Source organism: Panthera uncia, chromosome E1 (genome assembly GCF_023721935.1).
Source record: "Panthera uncia isolate 11264 chromosome E1, Puncia_PCG_1.0, whole genome shotgun sequence".
In the NCBI taxonomy this organism is placed as follows: domain Eukaryota; kingdom Metazoa; phylum Chordata; class Mammalia; order Carnivora; family Felidae; genus Panthera; species Panthera uncia.
The window spans coordinates 49150003-49169934 of record NC_064814.1 but is presented as its reverse complement, the minus strand read 5'-3'; the positions used below and the strand labels follow the sequence as shown (position 1 = coordinate 49169934).

The 19932-nt window shown below is 44.3% G+C and overlaps 1 protein-coding gene across 13 annotated transcripts in view; it reads right to left on the bottom strand.

Annotated features, from left to right (window-relative positions):
• The window catches only part of SPECC1 (sperm antigen with calponin homology and coiled-coil domains 1), a 282425-nt gene that overhangs the window by 62018 nt on the left and 200475 nt on the right, over nucleotides 1-19932 (bottom strand). For 10 of the 13 annotated variants that reach the window (XM_049638057.1, XM_049638054.1, XM_049638051.1 and 7 more), the window contains 4 exons: nucleotides 10519-10664; nucleotides 9257-9357; nucleotides 5856-5937; nucleotides 2603-2759 (listed from right to left, as the gene is read on the bottom strand). In XM_049638057.1, the coding sequence (XP_049494014.1) occupies nucleotides 2603-2759; nucleotides 5856-5937; nucleotides 9257-9357; nucleotides 10519-10664 (486 nt within the window). Of the gene's footprint in view, nucleotides 1-2602; nucleotides 2760-5695; nucleotides 5755-5855; nucleotides 5938-9256; nucleotides 9358-10143; nucleotides 10276-10518; nucleotides 10665-19932 lie in introns of those variants that run through there. The other 3 variants (XM_049638061.1, XM_049638059.1, XM_049638062.1) reach the window with 3 other exon arrangements.

Below are 19932 nucleotides of genomic sequence, written 5' to 3'. Positions count from 1 at the left end.
TAATGATTCCAGACCTCAGCAATCTGAATTAGGGTAGAGATAGTAAGAAAACTTCATAAACTTGCATTAAAATGTTGCTGGTGCCATCTGATGTCTGGTTTTTCTTGTACCTGGCATTATCTGTAAACTCATATCCGTGAGTTTCTGTCATCAGAGTCGCGAAGAGCCTATGATGTTACAGTGACGTGGCCTGTGTTTACTAAAGCCACGTCTTACTTTGTCATTTAGAACTGAATTTTTAGGTCTGACAAATGAGGAAAGACCGAAATGAAGGTTGGGAGAAGAGTTTCTGTAAAGGCGGACAACTAAAACATTTACTGGACAATTTTCTTTGAAAAAATAAAGTTAACTAGATATGGTGCCTGCTCCAAATTAATATCAATAGGATGAAAACTTCCAAAAGAAATTAATTTCTATCCTGTCATTCGTCTCAGTGATGTGAATACAAAAATAAAACAACATATTGATTTCCACTAATTTAATCTTTCACGATGAAGGGTGTCACATCAACAGCACACACACATAGCCTTTTCTGTACACATTTGTGGCATAAAGAAAAGAGCAATTTCAGAATAGCACTAATTCTGGTCCTTAAAAACAAGGTTTGGGGGGTGGCTGGGTGGCTCAGTCAGTTGAGCGTCCGAGTCTATGAGTTTGAGGCCTGCTTTAGGCTCTGTGCTGACAGCTCGGAGCCTGGAGCCTGCTTCAGATTCTGTGTCTCCCTCTCTCTCTGCCCCTTCCCTGCTTGCTCTCTCTCTCTCTCAGAAATAAATAAACATTTTAAAAAGCTAAAAAAAAAAAGTTCTGATCATTTAAATCTCCTGTGCAGAAACAAGACTAATGTGTAATATCTGGGGCTTTAAGTTAAACCTCTGAAAAGATATGACTTCATCTATTTGGGTGCAAATATAGGCCACACCCAAAGGTATGACAAGAGCTGAACTTATTCAGACTTTTATAAAATCCTATTGTAACACACATAATGCTGTAGTTATGATGTTTGCTAAAAAGCCATTACTACTAAAGTGCCCTGTTTTGTGTACTCATTTATCTACGTACTCCTAAGCACTGACTGAATGAAATGCTGTGTGTGTAACACAACACAGGGGGCTGGGAGAGACATCAAAGTGTGAGACGAGGTATTCACCATCTACTAAAGTGCAACGTACGAGCACCTGGGTGGCTCAGTCGGTGGGGAGTCCGACTTCGGCTCAGGTCATGATCTCACGGTTCGTGAGTTTGAGCCCCGCATCGGGCTCTGTGCTGACAGCTCAGAGCCTGGAGCCTGCTTCAGATTCTGCCTCTCTCTCTCTGTTCCTCCCCAGCTTACACTCTGTCTCTCTCTCTCTCTCAAAAATAAACATTAAAAAAATAAACATAGTGCAGCCTTCAATGGGGACAAAGGCACACACACCACACCACAGTGGATTAAATACCCAAATGAGGTTAAGACACCAAAGGCAGAGAAAGGGGGCATCGACGCTACCAGGGTAGTTTGCTTGGCTTTGAAGGAGAAGGACTTAGGGGAGTGTGAAAGGGACAGAAGGAAGACAATTCAGGCCAGAGCCTCGCGAGCAGTCAGCAATGCATGTGTTAGCGGCAACGGCTGAGAGTAAAACAGGCTCTGACGGAGCGGAGGGCAGGGACACGCTAGCACGTGAGCAGGGTGAGACTAAGCTGCAGAGAACCAGAATAAGGAGCAAAGGTGGAAGAGTGCATGACGAGTCACGGGAGGTTTCTGACAAGGTCTGCACGGGACGCGCTCGGTGTTCTAGAGGATGACTCTACGTGGGGAAGCAGCGAGCGGCTAGAGGGCGGGGAGGTTTGCCGTGGCCTGGGTGAGCAGGGGCACAGAGCAGGGAGGAAGTGGCAGAGGTATGAGCAAAGACAGGCTTTTGGTGACCACCCCCGCAGTCTCTGTCCCCCCTCCACCCCCCACCCCCCCCATCACCACTAACGGGCTCTTTCGACACTGACTTCAAAATGCCCCTCCGGTCCTTCCGACATGCCACTGTTTACTGAACCACTACTCGCAATCAGAAACAACAGAAACAAGAGGCCACAAACCTAGTGGTTCCCCACCGCTTTACCGAAATGAGTACAGACCTCTAGCCTTGGCAATGAAGATCATTCACAATGTGACTCCAACCTGCCTTTCCGGTGGTGATACCCTAACCACCTATCTGCCTCCTGGCCAATCCTGACGTTGATGATGTGTGTGCCGGGGCCCCTGCCCTCATGCGGCCCGCAGTCCAGTCTAACCAAACTAAACCACCGCCAGTTCCCTGAACTTCCAGCAGAGCCTCAAGGTGACGCCTGCAGGACCCCTGTGGCAGAAACGCTGCCTCCTCACTCCCGACTTCCTCATCCAACTAACAACTCCCCACGTAGTCTGCTTATACTTCTTTTTCTACAGCTCTTATTTCACTCCGCACCGTCCTGTGGTGCAGTGCCCTCCTCTCTTGCTGAAGGCAGGTGCTGAGTCTGGGTCGTTTTCATTCAGGAAATATACGTAAGAAGGAACCTGACCAGAGGGGATACAACAGAAGGAAGAACACAAGGTCATCAGCCCAGTGCTTTCTCACTGATTCAAATGCGATACCTGAGTTTGCTTTGTGGTTTCAAGCCCCCCGTGGAAGCGCTCAGCAGCCTCGTGTTTCCGAAGCCCAGAGAAGGGGGTCTGCTCAGAGACTCGAGCGAGGGGCTCTTGCGGAGGTAAGGGTCCGGTTTCAGGTCCTCACCCCTTCCCTTTAGAAGATCTGTGTGAACAACAACATAATCACCTATTCCTGAAGAAGAGAAATCTGGTCACCACGCTTTCTTCTCAAGTACCATATAATTCTCATCTTATTCTCAAGTACAAATATATAGAACAGATATAGATTTATAGATACAGTTTCCGATTAAGTAATAAAAATGCAAATAGGGACATAGTGTTTTCTAGAAAGGATTCTCCAGGCAGGACTGACTACAAGACTCATAGAGACTATTGACAAATTAGCCTCTTCTTCAAGAATTGTGATGAATTTCAAGATGGCACCTGTGGAACACTGAACTGAAGCCCTTCCAAGAGCTCTGCACGGGTCACACGCCCACAAAACCAGCCCTGTCCCCAAGTAAAGCAGTTTGTTTTAATCAATGGGCATCTGAGAGAGAGAGAGAGAGAGCGAGAGAGAGAGTGAGAGAGAGAGAGAGAGAGCTGGCAGGTAGGTGCCCAGTGGGATTTTCAAGTCACAGGTGGCAGCAGGCAAAAAGCTGATTACTTTTCCAAGAATTGATAACTATTTTGCAAGAAAACAAGCCATTCCAGTCATAGGGTCTGGCTTGCTTACAAATAAGCAAAAATAATTCTTTAAAGGCTCCTCTCTGCTGTTATATTAGAAACCAAAACACGCTGATGAAACAGGCTGGATCGTCCCGATGATGTTTCTTAAAGGACCACAAGGGTATAGAATGGGAGGAAAATTTGAGATGGTCTGGTCTGTAGTTAACGGGGGCAACGGCACAGAACACGGTGATTTGCTCAATGCCACACGACAGGCCTCTGTGACCAGGCTAAGCCCATGGTCGCCTCCTATGACACCACAGTCACGGAAGAAAACAATACTTGTACAGCTAAGAGCCACCAATTATGGGTAGTAAAGTGGGGAGTGAGGCTAATTAGCCTGGAAGAGCAGAGGGAAAACAGTGTTTACATCACTGAAGAAAACAACAAAAACAGTGCATTAATCCCACTTTGGCAGCTTTTGATGACCTCAGTCTTGGCAAGGCTGGGTTGAATGCAAGCAACTTTTACCATGTAATCCTTTTTTAGTATGGTAAATAGAATCATCCGGGTAGACAGGTGCCTGGTGGGCGAAAAGAGCGGGCGCTGACAATGAACTGTTTACTTCAGGGCAACAGCCAGTATGGCTTTGGCGTCAGTATTTATCTTGTCAATTAAACAAATGGTTTCTTGACACAAAAGGAAAAAAAAAAAAAAATTTTTATAGGCCTCACGCCCAGTGCAGAGCCCAACACAGGGCTTGAATTCATGACTCTGAGATTAAGACCTGAGTGGAGATCAAGAGTCAGATGCTTAACTGACTGAGCCACCCCGGCTCCCCACCAAAGGAAATTTTAACATGGGAGGAACAGAGAAGACAAATGTTATGACCTAAAGCTCACCTAGTACATTTAAAAATGGTTAAGATGGTAACTTTTATGTTATAGGTATTATATAATCAACTTATTCCTTATTTTCCACTATGTGGCAAGTGTAGGAACTCAAATCGGGTGGGTTTCCAATACCCTGTTTTGGCCTCCCTCCATTTCTCTAGTTTGCAGAGAAATAATGACCTGTTCTACTGGACTCACTTACCCTTTGTTTTTTCTTATTCTCCTGCCCTTAGACACCATTTTCTTCTTCTTCCTTGAGGTCATTATCAAGTCCTACATAAACCATTGTCACTATCTGATCAGAGCAATCACCAGCCTCATTTCCAAAAGGCAACATGGTGAAAAGAATCAGAAAAAAAATCCTATCTTGGTCCCAGAGTCATTCAGAATCGGTGGGACCAGTTATAAATCAATTAGTCTCCGTAGGGCTTGAATCTCTCGCATGTAAAATGCAGGGGACGGGCTGAGGCGGTCCTCACATTGTCAGTTTCAGTATTTACATACGTTTAAAATCCTCTTATTCCACGAAAAAAAGAAAACAAAATTCAGAAGTGAAAGAAAATAAGGTGGTTAAGGTTAAAGACTTTCCAGTGAAAGACCAAAACAATAGCAATAGTTATTTCAGAAATAACTATGTTAAGAAGGAACCTAATGGTGTTTGACCATGATCTAAAAGAAGAACAGCTGGAATTCCTTTAGATTCACACAATTACAGAATTGTGTTACAGAAGTTGTGTTACAGAAGTTTTGTCTGATGCTTAGCAACGCAGGACTTCTATCTATGCAATCTAGATTTCCGGCTTTCTGGCCTTCCTGTGAGGCACCGGCAAATAATTCATTTAGCGTTCGCCTTCTTTTTTATCTTTTTTGTTTCCTCACAACAGTGACCACAGAGTCATACACATAAATTTCTAGGGTAAATACTCAGGACAAGCTTAACATTCTGCTAATGCCTCTTTGTTCTGACTGGCGAACTGATTCCAAGAGACCAGACGTTAGAGTGGTAACAGCCAACACTTCCACAGCACCCACCCCACACCCGGCCGCGTTCACTCAGCCCTTGGAGCGATACTATGAGCCAGACAGTGTTCTTCCTTTTTTTTTTTTTTTTTTTTCCTACGTTTCTTTATTTATCTTGAGAGACAGAGTGCATGCACACAAGGGAGGGGGCAGAGACAGAGGGAGAGAAAGAGAATCCCGAGCAGGCTCTGTGCTGACAGTGCGGAGCCTGTTTGGGATTCTCTCTCTCTCCCTCTCTGTCCACCCCTCCCCCGCTCATGCTTTCTCTCTCAAAATAAGTAAATAAAATACCCGCAGTAACAACAGGAAGGGGACTACGCTCAGAGACAGAGCCCTAAAGAGGCATATTTCAAGAATTGTGGAAGCCACAGACCTTTAGAATCAGATAAAATTTTTTTCTTAAAATAGCGACTTCTAAAGATTGTAAATTATTCCCTTGAGATTCAGTAAAAAGCAAGCAACCCCCCACCCCCCCTCCAAATCTGGACATTTCTCCTGAACACATACACGCTGGGAAGGACAGCTGGCAGGAAACAGGATCCAACAGCCATCACACAAAACATTTGGGGTTTTCAACTGTTTGAGATAAATGCCACGGATTATTTTTCTAAGCTCAGTTTCAGGCAAAGAAGAAACGTTGACCGCACAAAAAAATAAGTCAAAGGCGTTTGTATTACCTGAGAGTGGAAGTTCTGGAAGATCCAAATGCTGAGTCACACCTTTGCTGGCTGGCCGAACGCTACTGTAAGTGGAGTGTCTCTAAAAAACCAAAAGGCACAGCAGCACAGGTGAGCTTGTGACCCCAAGGACAGCGTAAACAAGGCGTGTGTGTCCACACAACGGTTCTTTTTTTTTTTTTTTTTTTTTTTTTTTAATTTTTTTTTTTTTCAACGTTTTTTTATTTTTGGGACAGAGAGAGACAGAGCATGAACGGGGGAGGGGCAGAGAGACAGGGAGACACAGAATCGGAAACAGGCTCCGGGCTCCGAGCCATCAGCCCAGAGCCCGACGCGGGGCTCGAACTCACGGGCCGCGAGATCGTGACCTGGCTGAAGTCGGACGCCTAACCGACTGCGCCACCCAGGCGCCCCCACACAACGGTTCTTAAACTCATCGGAATCACGAGAGGGAGGTTTTGAAACAACTTATTTAGGGGCACCGGGGTGGCTCAGTGGGTTAAGCATCCGATTTCAGCTCAGGTCGTGATCCCAGAGTCTGTGGGTTCAAGTCCCGCACGAGGTCTGGAGCCTGCTGTGGATTCTGTGTCTCCCTCCCTTTCTTTCTCTCTCTGCCGCTCCCCTGCTTGTGCTCACCCTCTCTCTCAAAAATAAATATACATTAAAAAAAAAACCCAACACAACTTATTTATTTGAATAGGTAATAAATGCAATTGGCCCGATCCTCAAAAGAACAGAAAGGACATAAAATGGAAAGAGTCTCCCTCTCACTCCCACCACCTGTTTCTTCTCTTAATTAATCATAATTAATCAGCTTTGTGAGTACCTTCCTGGAAAATTCTACGTATATTCAAGGAGGTGTGTAAAAATACTGTTTCTGAATGGCCAACAGGTATATGGAAAGATGCTCAACTTCACTAATCATCAGGGAAATGCAAATCAAGACCACAATGAGATATCACTTCACATCTGTTAGAGGGGTCATTATTTTAAAAAGAGAGAGAGAGCGAGAGAAAATAACAAGTGTTGATCAAACTGCAGAAAAATTAAAATCTTTGTGCACTGCTGGTGGGCATATAAAATGGTGCACCCGCTATGGAAAATAGTAGGGAGGCTCTTCAAAAAATTAAAAATAGAACTCCTACACAATCCAGCAGTCTCACTTCTGGGTCTATATCCAAAAAAAATGAATCTAGAAGAGATTTTTGCACACCCAAGTTTGTTGCAGCATTACTCACAATAGTCAAGAGGCAGAAACAACCTAAATGTCCATGGACAGATGAATGGATAAACAAAATGTGGTATTTACATACACTGAAATATTATTCAGCCTTAAAAAAAAGAAGGAGGGGAGCCACCTGGGTAGCTCAGTCAGTTAAGCGTCTGACTTCAGCTCAGGTCATGATCTCACGGTTGATGAGTTTGAGCCCCGCATCGGGCTCTGTGCTGACAGCTCAGAGCCTGGAGCCTGCTTCAGATTCTGTGTCTCCCTCTCTCTCTTCCCCTCCCCTGCTCACACTCTGTCTCTTTTTCTCTCTAAAATAAATTAACATTAAAAAAAATTAAAAAAAAAAAAAAGGATGCAGTATTTTTTCCAAATACTGACATGTAAAGATGTCTCTGATAGCTTCCTTCATTCATTCAACAAATATTTACTGAGCTTGTACTGTGATAGAACTATGTGCCGGCCACTGTTCCAGGCAAAAGACAGAATAGCAAGCAAAACAGATAAAAATCCCTGCCCTCATGGGTTCCATTCCAACGACAAAGTGGAATGAGCCAGTGTCCGAATGATGTTTAGTGTAATCTAATTTATAAAACTTTCTCTCCCTCCCCCTTCCCCAACCACACACACTTTTATGCTAAAGAAAAACATCTAGAAGGATACACAACAAGCCATCAACAGTGGTTCTTTCTGGGGCTAGGGAGCAAGGGAGATTTTTAAGTCACTCCCTTTTACAATGGTTAGGTCAGTGTAACACTGATCCAGTGGGGTAACAGAAGTCAGAATAATGGCTACTTTAAGAGATTACTGACTGGGTGGTGGCATGGGGGGGGCCTTCTGGGGTGACGAGAATGCTTTACCTTGGTGTTGGCTGCAGGGGTGTGTACATGCGGAAACATTCAAGCTATACGTGTTTGTTTAATGTTTATTCATTTTTGAGAGAGAGAGAGAGGCAGAGTGTGAGCGGGAGTGGGGGCGGGGGGCAGAGAAAGAAGGAGACACAGAATGTGAAGCAGGCTCCAGGCTCTGAGCTGTCAGCACAGAGCCCAACGTGGGGCTCAAACTCCCAAACGGTAAGATCATGACCTGAGCCAAAGTCGGCCGCTTAACCGACTTGAGCCACCCAGGTGCCCCAAAAGGGTACTTGTTAATGACAACATTACCCTTGGCTCAGAGAGAGCAGAGTGCTGAATGTTACCAATGACACTGAAAGCCCCAGCCTTAGAAAATGCCAAGTAGCGAGTGGGTTCCATGGTGTAATGGTTAGCACTCTGGACCCTGAAAATGCCAAGTAGCTCTGATCTAGAACCTTCACAAAACGGCAAAGGTGACACAGATCGTACCCAGTGAACTCTAAGAACTTACAAATTATAAATGTTTTCTCTCTCTGGGGGGCTTTTGGGAAAAAAAAGAAAAGACACAATTCTTTGAGAAAAATAACTAGTTCAATATCCACTTCTGGTAAAAATTACAATCTTCGGTTAACTGAAAATTTTAAATATACCTTACAAACAAAATTATATGAGGTTTAGCGTGCTTCTCTTGGATCTTCATCAGGCCTCAGAACTGCAATTGTTAGAATTTTTAAAAAATATCTATTTATTTTGAGAGAGACAGAGAGAGAGAGACAAAGTGCACCTGTGTGAGCAGGGGAGGGGCAGAGAGAGAGAGAGAGGGAGACAGCGAATCCCAAGCAGGCTCTGCACTGTCAGAAATCAAGAGTCGGATGCTTAACTGACTGAGCCACCCAGGTGCCCAGAATTATAATTAAAAAAACTTTTTTTTTAATGTTTATTTTTGAGAGAGAGAGAGAGCACGCACACAAGAGCAGGGGAGGGGCAGAGAGAGAGGGAGACACAGAATGTGAAGCGGGCTCCAGCCCCTGAGCTGTCAGCACAGAGCCCGACGCGGGGCTCGAACTCACGTATTGAGAGATCATGACCCGAGCTGAAGTAGGACGCTTAACTGACTGAGCCACCTAGGCACCCCTAGAATTGTAATCTTTAACGAAAGTTTCGTTATTATTATCTTACTCCTATTAAAAACGATGTTCAATGTGCCTCAAAGAATAGAACAATTGGGTTTTCACTTTCCCTTTGCGACTTGCCTGGGCACAAGACACCACGATGATACCACGTGGCACGGGCCACCACCCACGTGGCCAAAGCTCTCTTACCTGCATTGGAGAAACCGCAGCAGCTGGAGTGGTCCTCACGGGGATCCCACTCAGGGGGCTTCTGGGGGTTTTATGGACAGAAATATTCTGTCCGGTTCCACCTGCCAAGCAAAGAGAAGGGGACATTTGTATGCAGTTCAGGTTCAAAACAGCGAGTAACAGCTCCTCATTTGTTACTGTTTTGGTGACTACAAAGGCATCCCAGGATGCTTCTAAGGTACCACTCTGTTCTCTCCTGTGCGCTAGTGCTGAACAGGGGAAGGAGCGGGGAGGAGCCAACTACATGGGGGTTGTTCTTAGAGGTGGGCCACACAGTGACGGGGGGAAGAAAACACGTGACGAGGCATCTAAGGCAAGAAGGAGCAGGAAAATTCTTGCACAAACCATTCACTGTTCATTCACTTCCTATCTTCGCAGACTGAACGTAGTCACCGGCTTTCATATCTTTTAATATTTGCAGGCTAATCTTCATCTAACTTAGCTACAAACTATTTTAGCAAAGACAACCAGGTGCATCCTAGGATTAGCTAGGGGTAATAACTCTAGTCTCCCGACACCACAGGCGTATCTGTTGAGGTCAAGAGAAGAAATATACTGCTATTTTGGACAGATGCACATTTGGTTTCTTCCATCTACTATATTTATGTGCGTAGAGTGGCAACATGCATTTTCCTCACGTACATAGTTAACAGTGAATAACGGTGAACTGTGAGCCAGAGAGACATTTACAGAAAAATCTGGGAATGTATCAAGATCAGGCACGACAGGTCAGAACAGGCAGTCGCACACAAGACCAGGGAGAGAAAAGTCTAACAGTACGTTGTGAGACGAGCAAGGCCGGCGGCGGGGGGTGTCCAACAAGAGAGCCAAATGCATAGATTCAACACCTCATTTTCTAGGAAATGAAGCCTCCGGTTGACCCTGCTAACTCTCATGAGACGGTAAGAAGGCAAGTGGTGGTAACCTGAGTTTAACGGACATAGAGGCAGAAGAGGAACGTGGCACGTCTGGAATTAAAGCTAAGGAAGAGGTGGAGAGAAAGAGGAGGCTGTATTACGTGTGACGCAGACTCTTCAGGGTTGTCTTACGGGAGCTTCAGCAAGGCTGCAGAAGTCTCTTGTACACGGCAGCTACATGCAGAATGATGTAGACGAGCCCTTGTGGTTGCATTAATCTGGGGCCAGTGTGGAGTAGAGACAGCTTGGTATGTGGGGCCACCGTCTGAATCTGAGTTGGATTCGTGAGACCAAATGATGAAATACCTGGACGTCCCAAGTCAAATGACTTGATGAGGGACTTAACGGTGGTCGCAGATTCCGAAGGCGTCGGAGATGTTCTGTTCACATAGACGCCATGCCACCGGCTGGGAGCATCGACCTCGGGGGGTTCTGACTCTTCATTCACAGGTCTGCATGGTAAAGAGTACGGCAAATTGAAAAGGTGGAGGATGTTCCCAGGGGGGGAAGAGACACAGATGGAAACAGAAACAATGCCGAGAAAAACAAATCCAGAAGGAGGATCCCCAATTTAAAATCTCATTTTCTGTATCCGCTTTGCCTCTCTGGGAAATAATATAGGTACTGCCCTCTATTTTTATCAGAGATGTTTTCTTGGGAATGGCCAGGAAAGTATTTAAAAATTTTTTTTAATGTTCTTAATATTTTTGAGAGAGAGAGAGAGAGAGAGAGAGAGAGAGGGATAGGGGGACACAGAATGAGAAGCAGGCTCCAGGCTCTGAGCTGTCAGCACAGAGTCCGATGTGGGGCTCGAGAGATCATGACCGTGAGATCATAACCTGAGCTGAAGTAGGACGCTTAACCACCCACCCGGGTGCCCCATGAAGGGGTCTTTTAAAGACAGATCGTCTGATTCAATTCTCTTGTGCCTCATCTGGGACATGTTAGCGTGTCATTTAATCTCCCTGTGAACGAGCCAAGGCAAGACCTCCCAATCTTCTGATTTCTAAGTCACTACTCTTTTTCTTATAGCAAATTGCTACCAGCTGTTTTTGGAAGATGACTCATTTATGAGAATGGCTCAAACAGAATATTTCTGGCAGTGTATTTTAATAAGGTCAGTGGAAGTTTAAAATATTTATTTACTGATCTTTCTGGGATCAATCCAGCTGCTCATAAGCTTCCGTGGTTGAATTTACTTGTCCTTAATTCTCAAAGCTTTCTTCTGTTGCTCTGTGATCGATGTGAACAAAATAAATTTTAGTGAGGCAGAACTTAAAACATTGAAATCATGCTGTCCTACACTTTTGTCTCTCCCTTCTTTTGAGAAAAAAAAAAAAAAAAAATCAATAACCTGGTGACTTCCTTGAAAGAAAATACCAGGAACTTCAGAAACTGGTAGGGAGCTGGGTTTTAAAAAAATGTTTTTAATGTTTATTTATTTTTGAGATAGAGAAAGAGAGAGCCAGGGAGGGGCAGAGACAGAGGGAGACAGAGGATCTGAAGTGGGCTCTGCGCTGAGACCAGAGAGCCCGATGTGGGGCTCAAAATCACGAACTGTGAGACCATGACCTGAGCCGAAGTTGGATGCTTAACCGACTGAGCCACCCAGACGCCCACCGCAACCCCCCCAATTTTTTTTAACTGAATGAGTTTGGTTTTTGTATTTTCCCCATTGTGTTATACAGTATAAAATCAAGTGGTGAATACGCAGAAATAGAATGAAATCAGGTTAGGTACAAGCAGAAAAAAAAAAATCTCCAATTTCTGTCCCGGCCATTCCGAGGAAGGTCAGAAACAAAGTGAACCACCTTCTCACCAACCCATTTAAAGGACGGGCTCCCAACGGGGCTTTGCAGAAACTCAGGGCACCCTTCAAAGGAAGATTTTTTTTTTTTTTTTTTTGAGAGAGAGAGAGAGAGAGAGAGAGAGAGAGAGACCGCATGCACGCACAAGTAGGGGAGGGGCAGAGAGAAAGGGAAAGACAGAATCCCAAGCAGGCTCCGCACTGTCAGCGTAGAGCCCGATGCAGGGCTCGAACTCACGGACCGTGAGATCATGACCTGAGCTGAAATCAAGAGTCAGATGTTTAACCGAATGAGCCACTCAGGCATCCCAAAGGAAGATCTTTTTTAAAAAATTCATTTTCATTTGGTTCCTTGATAATTTAATGCAAACAATCCTACCTTCTGCCAAGGTGTTTCCTTCAATCACCTACATTTCTCTGTGATTCAACAGATCAAATGATTAATAGGAAGGCTCATTTAGAAAAGAGCAAGGGTCCAAGAGCCGATTCCCAGTCCTCTGGCCTTCAGATACCCCAAGACTATATTGACTATATTTCAAATGATCACTCGGCTTGCCTAGAACAGTAAGAGTCAGTAGTAGGGAACTCTGCAAGTTGTTTAAGCAGATCAGAGAAGCTACTGAACCAAATACCACCCTCTGCCCCGCCATGTTATATAACAGGGACGCATGTGTATATGTGCATGCATACGCATGTCAGGGGTAGGAGAAGGATTCACAAAACAAAGCCTGAATTGAAGAACCATAGAAAACGGTTATTAAGAACACTATTGTTTTTTTATTAGCACAGCACCTTAATCATCAATAGATCTGAAATTCCTTTAAGCCAGCCTGTTAGGATTGTCCTAGATCGACCAGTAACAACGCTGGCAATAAATGAAATCCTACATTTTGTCTGTTCTAAGGAAGAGTAAGACTCTGTATTCTATAAAGGATGTTAAGAAATATTAAGCATGTAGCAGGTGCATTGTCACGAATTCATTAAATACAGGAAAAGCTCCAAGGTTAGGAATTTGTTCTATGCTAGCTATTACGTCCTGAAGACAGATGTTAGGTTCGAAGGTCAATCTGTAGAACAAGACCCACACACACATATCATCAAATGAGCTTTGAAAATCTACATCACCCAGAAGTACAGCTTCCATGGTTTTGAAGGGACAACTGTACACAAAGATACTATCTTTCAATACGCCTAGTATTCGATTTCCCTGTAGCATCGAGCAAGCAGTCTCTCTATATTCAGGTGCCTCGCAGATAAAGGAGCTGCCGTGTGCTTAGGGGGCACGATGAAAACAACAAAAATGAGGCGTGTCTCCATCTGATTCCAGAATGTAAGACTATGATAATAATGAACGATTTTTGCCAAAAAAAAATGTTGTGTACAGCTCCATAGTAAGTACCATGTATCTTAAAAACGTTATGTAATTTACTTAACGTGTATTTTTAAAAATGCTATCAGTATTTATTTCATTGCTCTTATTTTCACGCAGTAATCTGCTCTTAGGAAGGGGCAGCCCATACCCGAGAATGACCGACCGTTGCAGGCGAGGACCACGTACTCACTGTTGCTGTACCTTCTAGGTCTTTGGTTGTAATTTAAACGTATGTGCCCATGTGTCTGCAGTCATCTTTTATTTTCAAAATGTTACCCAGTCTCTCTAATTCACTGCTCTCTTTGGTTAAAGATAGAGTTTTCAAGTGGTGCTGACTTTCTTTTCTTTTTTTTTTTAATTTTTTTTTTTAAACGTTTATTTATTTTTGAGACAGAGAGAGACAGAGCATGAATGGGGGAGGTTCAGAGAGAGGGAGACACAGAATCTGAAACAGGCTCCAGGCTCTGAGCTGTCAGCACAGGGCCCAACGCGGGGCTCGAACTCACGGACTGCAAGATCATGACCTGAGCCGAAGTCGGCCGCTTAACCGACTGAGCCACCCAGGCGCCCCGGGGTGGTGCTGACTTTCCACAGCACTTATTTCAGCATCCAGGTCCATGTTGATGCAAGAATGTAACATGTGAGCTCTTGTATGCGCTTAGTTTAAAACTTTTTTTGATGCTTTTATTTTAGGTTTGAGAGAGACAGAGAGAGAGAGAGAGAGAGCAGGGGAGGGGCAGAGAGAGGAGGAGACGCAGAATCCGAAGCAGGCTCCGGGCTGCGAGCCGTCAGCACCGAGCCCGACGCGGGGCTCGAACCCACGGACAGTGAGACGCGTGAGTCAGACGCGTAACCGGCTGAGCCCCCCGGGGGGGCCCTGATGCTTAGTTTTAAAGTATTCAAAAGTAACTCTGTGTGACACCACCGCTACCTTCATAACCGGCAGGTCAGTATCTGTAAAGAAGACCAGTCATGTTCCTGAAAACCTGAGTGAGCCCAGCTGCAGGCCCTTCCTGGCGCCATAAGACTCATAACCTCTGCCTCCCCTCCACTCACCTCGCTTCTGGGCTACAACCCTAGCTACCCGGGGCTCTGTTCCGCTTAGGTCTTCCGTCTGTGCCTTTGCTCATTCTACGCCCTTGCGTGGAATGCAATTTTCTCCACGCGTCTCTTACTGTCGTGCGTGGGACAAATCTAAAAGCGGTCTGCGGCTCTAGAGTGAAACAGAAATGCCTAACTATTCTGGCTCTCAGGTATCCGTGTTTCCCCGAATCCCATTCTGGAATTTCAGTAGAAGCGTAGACACGGCAGTAAAACAAACAGGGTAAGACAGCAATTTGAACACAGGCATCCTCATCTCCAAATCCCAGCAGTGAGAGTCACTGTGGAAATCCTGCCTCAGCACCGGACGCTACAGAAAGACAGCCTCTACCTGGCCTGAGCTTTGAGGACTTTCTGCTACATAGAGAGTAAGTGGGAGCAGTGGGGGGAGGGATGGAAAGTAAACACTACGGCTTTATTCCCGATTCCCTTTCAGAGAAAATGAAGATGTGGGGAAGCTCCTGCGACGGCCCCCGTTAGGGAGCTGGGCCTCAGAGGAGCAGAGGAAGCCCTGGGCACACGGAGCATTCTTCCTGCAAGGGCTGGGTGACATTAACATAGGACTGTCCGAAGAGGCCAGAGATGGTTTATCCCGGGTAAAAGGACAGTAGCAGAAAGGGGCAGATTAGGAAGAGCCACAGCACGTCCCTAAAATGGACAATGGCTAGCAAAAGCAGACCCAGGATGCTGGTTCCCACAATTAGTTTCACCAAAGAAGGAACTGGACACATGAATTTCACCCACTACGAACCTGTTCCTCTGTACTTTATTTGAGCTTCTGTGTCTCCGATATGTAACACCAATTTACCTTAAAGAACCTTCCTTCTCGGGCGCCTGGGTGGCTCAGTCAGTTAAGTGTCCGACTTCAGCTCAGGTCATGATTTCACGGTTCATTGGGCTCTGCGCTGACAGTGGAGAGCCTAATTGGGATTCTCTCCCTTTCTCTCTGCCCCTTCCTCTCTCTCTGTCTCAAAATAAATACATAAACTTGAAAAAAAAAAAAAAAGAACCTTCCTTTGTATCCTTTAAAAAAAAATTTTTTTTTTAATGTTTATTTTTGGGAGGGAGAGAGACACAGTGCAAACAGGGGAGGGGCAGAGAGAGAAGGAGACACAGGATCCGAAGCAGGTTCCAGGCTCTGAGCTGTCAGCACAGAGCCCGACGCGGGGCTCAAACTCAAGAACCGCGAGATCATGACCTGAGCTGAAGTCGGACACTTAACAGACTGAACCACCCAGGCGCCCCTCTTCATATCTTTTTAAGACATGAAAAGATTTTAGCAGTAGTCAGGCAAAGTGGGTATAGACATAAGCAGCACCTATAGACAATGATCTTGCCCTGATACACTAACCCATTTAAGCAAGAAGAGGAGATAGGCAATTATCTGCCCTGCCCTAAGACATGCCCTGATCTATGCACAGATTCCATAACATAAAATGAAAGGAATGACTGCACTCAAGGGAGAGCAGACATTTGTAAATTCATGACAGGAGACAGAATCATATGCTTGATAGAAACTGCCTTGAGAATACAACAAAATTCAAGAAAAGAGGATAATATATGAAAGATGACAGTTTATGATGAAAGGCCAAGTCTAAAACATGGTATCAGCAATCTAATAATCCCATTAAAATTTTTTTAAAGCAGTTTTGTTTAAAAGTTTTAGAAAAAAAGAAATGAAAACATATCAGGAACATCCCTCTAAATATAGACAAAATATAACATAAAGGTGGAATTTTGATTTAGTGGGTAGAGGATGGTTTGGATCATAAATGGTGCTGGCATGACTGGCTGTCCACCTGGAAGGAAAAGACTCATACCTCACATCGGACTAAACAAAGAAAGGTAGACCGAGTATCTGAGACAGAGAGAGAGAGAGAGAGAGAGAGAGAGAGAGAGAGAGGGAGAGAGAGAGAGAGAGAGAGAAAGAAATAGATGAAGGAAATGTGACAGCCTATTTGTGTAAGATTAGGGTAGGGGAAGCCTTTTTTTCATTTTTAATGTTTATTTTATTTTTGAGAGACAGAGAGAGACAGAGCATGAGCAAGAGAGGGGCAGAGAGAGGGAGACACAGAATCCGAAGCAGGCTCCAGGCTCCGAGCCATCAGCACAGAGCCCAATGCAGGGCTCAAACTCACAAACCGTGAGATCATGACCTGAGCCGAGGTCGGATGCTTAACCAACTGAGCCACCCAGGTGTCCCTAGGGTAGGGTAAATCTTAAACAAAACAGAACAAAACAAAACCCAGAAACAGTAAAAGAAAATACTAACAGATTACACTGTGTAACAATATAAAATTTTCCCTGATCAAGATGAAGAGCCAAAAGACCCATAATATACTGGAATAAATACACATCCCTAATAAAATGCTGATTTATAAATGGATAAGAGAAAAACAATCATCTCAATGAAAAAATAAGCAAAAGTGCTAAACAAGCAATTCTCAAAAAGATAAAACACAAATGGTTAACATAAAAAATATGCTTGGGAAAATGCAAAGTTAAAGTACTAATGAGATAGAAGTTTTTGTTTATCCTACTGTCAAAAATTAAGATTGGTATTATCTGCTTCTGCTAAGGCTGTGTATAAACAGGCACTCTCGTCAAGGATAAAAGGTCATAAGTCTTAGGTAAGTAATCTAACAAATCTATTAAAATCAAAAATGTGCAGGGGCGCCTGGGTGGCGCAGTCGGTTAAGCGTCCGACTTCAGCCAGGTCACGATCTCGCGGTCCGTGAGTTCGAGCCCCGCGTCAGGCTCTGGGCTGATGGCTCGGAGCCTGGAGCCTGTTTCCAATTCTGTGTCTCCCTCTCTCTCTGCCCCTCCCCCGTTCATGCTCTGTCTCTCTCTGTCCCAAAAATAAATAAAAAATGTTGAAAAAAAAAAAAAAAAATTTAAAAAAAAAAAAAAATGTGCATATCCTCCATTATAGCAATCATATTTTTATGAACCCATCCTATGAAAATAAAACCACATATCTATAAGTGTATGTGGATAAGGACTGCTGTTATCCCATTATTGGGAAAGTAAAAAACCATGAAATATAACCTTGATGTTCACGGATATGACAATATTCGAATGTTCTAGGGCACATTCATCCTCTAGGACACCAGGCAGCTATGAAAATGAGTTAAACTCATATATATTGACCTGGAAGGACGCCCATGGTACACTGTTGAGTGAAATGTGAAAATGCAGAGTACTGTATAGAATATAATGCCATTTTTATAAAAAAAATAAAAAGGAACCTTATATGTTTTTAGGAGTAGAGGAGGAGGTAAAGAAAAACAAACATGCTGTGAACACTGATTACCTTACAGGGTGGTATTAGAGAGAGAGAAAAAAAAAACACATATATATATATCTTTTTTTTTTTTTGAGAAAGAGAGAGAAGGCCCAAGTGACCGAGGGGCAGAGAGAGAGAGAATCTCAGGAGGGGCAGAGGAAGGTGGGGGGAGGGAGGGAGAGAGAGAAGTGGCACTTGTGTTTACCTGAAGCAGGGCTCGACCTCATGAACTGTGAGATCATGATCTGAGCCAAAGTCAGATGCTTAATGACGGAGCCACCCAGGCGCCCCAGGGAAAAGATTATTCTTCATTATCCATTTCCATTTTGTTACCTGGACACCTAAATACTCGTAATTAAGAAGAAGTCCAATATACCCAATCACCAAGTGACCTATTTATTTTTACATTTCAACAAGACAAATCTAGACTTCAAATTCCATGTACTAGATTTTTTTTTTTGAAACACTGGCGTTTTGCTTCGACGGTTTATGCAAAATCAGTATTTTTGCCCCTTGCCCTCTTATTACCGTAATGAAATCATTTTTAAAAACTGCATTCATATTTAAAATCAGCCTCCTATCAACAAATCTGTACTGAAAGCCCAGCTTGCTTCTAGCTCAAATTCTAGTTATTGGACGTGGCTTTAAAGATCTGAAACTCCGTGCGCTTAGAAAATAGAGGACAAGATGACACGAAGGCCCTGCGAAAACGTGGCCAGTGATTACAAATCGGGCAACAGCGTCTTCTGAATAGTAACATATTTATTTAGCGGTTCATAAATGCTTGTGTATAAAAATATTCAACGGTACCCAGAGTAAAGAGAGATCGAAATACGGGGTGCAAATATAGCTGTGCATCTGAAGTTGAGGTTATGTTCTTACTGTTCCTGTTGAAAAACACCTGACAAGTGAATTTCACAGCATTCCAAGAAATTCGCAATCTGAGGTAAAGGTCTCCCAGTATATAAATTGGACAAGGCCAGCGAGAGTCTGAACTATTTTTAGGGAGAAGGCATTGAACTCTCTTCTATCACCAAGCTAAATGTTTCTAGGGATTCTGGGCTCTCTGGTTGGGACATGCCAGACCATCCTCCTGAGTTACAGTGCTCCTGTTTCTCACGTCCTTGTACCAGACAGGGACTCTGGTCTCATCCTGTAGACACACAGCTAAGATCCAGAACTGTCTGGGCCACAGGAGGCCGTGCCTGACGGCGGCCGCCGAATTAACGTGGATCTTCACAAACTCGGTGCTTCCAGAGTTTAACGTCACTGGATCCCACTCAACGACACACTTCTGGATTCAAAGCCTTTCAGTTCCCGAGTTTTATTCCTGAGGCATCTGTTGTAGTTGTTGACTAATTTTCAGTCAGGTTCCAACGGGCACTGTCACCACGGAAGATTACTGCTTCAACTACATCCTTTATTATCAGCCAAACGTCTATTTGTGTGGAGCCCAACAGAGATCTGGGAAATCAACCCCAAACTTAGCGGTGGCTTGTGTCCGATGAGGCCATGAAGTCAGACCCCAGCCTGAAAGGGCTCATTCGAGACTTGATATGAAGGAAGCGGAACCTGCTGGCTTCTTCAGAATGAGACCTCACACAGACGGCTTCCTATTTTGCCTTCAGTAGTGTTAATTCCAAGATTGTCAGATACCATTTTCAAGAGGAAGCACAGAAATAAACTCCAGAAAGTCAAACACAAACATGGGCTGTGTTCGCCTCTGCTCCCTCGGAACACCCTAGTTGCACATAAAAAAAATGTTTCACAACATGCTTGTGCTTTTTTTGTTTTGTTTTGTTTTCCAGAACTTCATCTTAGGCTCCAAATAAAAGACTTCGGGATCTTCTGAGAAAAAAAGGGGGGGGAAAAAAAAGGAGGGAAGGATCATTCATCTTTGATCGTGCACAATGAATGAGTGAATTCCAAAACGCGGAAAAAAGGCAGAGACTCGATGGCAATGACTCTGTGTGAAACAGTGGGTGTTATAAGGAGACAATCTGGCTCTTTGAAAGGGGTCATTTCTCCTCTACATTATTCCCCCTTTCATATAGAAATGGCTGTAGTTCCCCATCATGGCAAGGGCTGGGCTGTCTTTCTTCCAGCAAATGCTCTGCTAGCTGACAGAGACCACGGAGCTGTGGAAATAGAAAT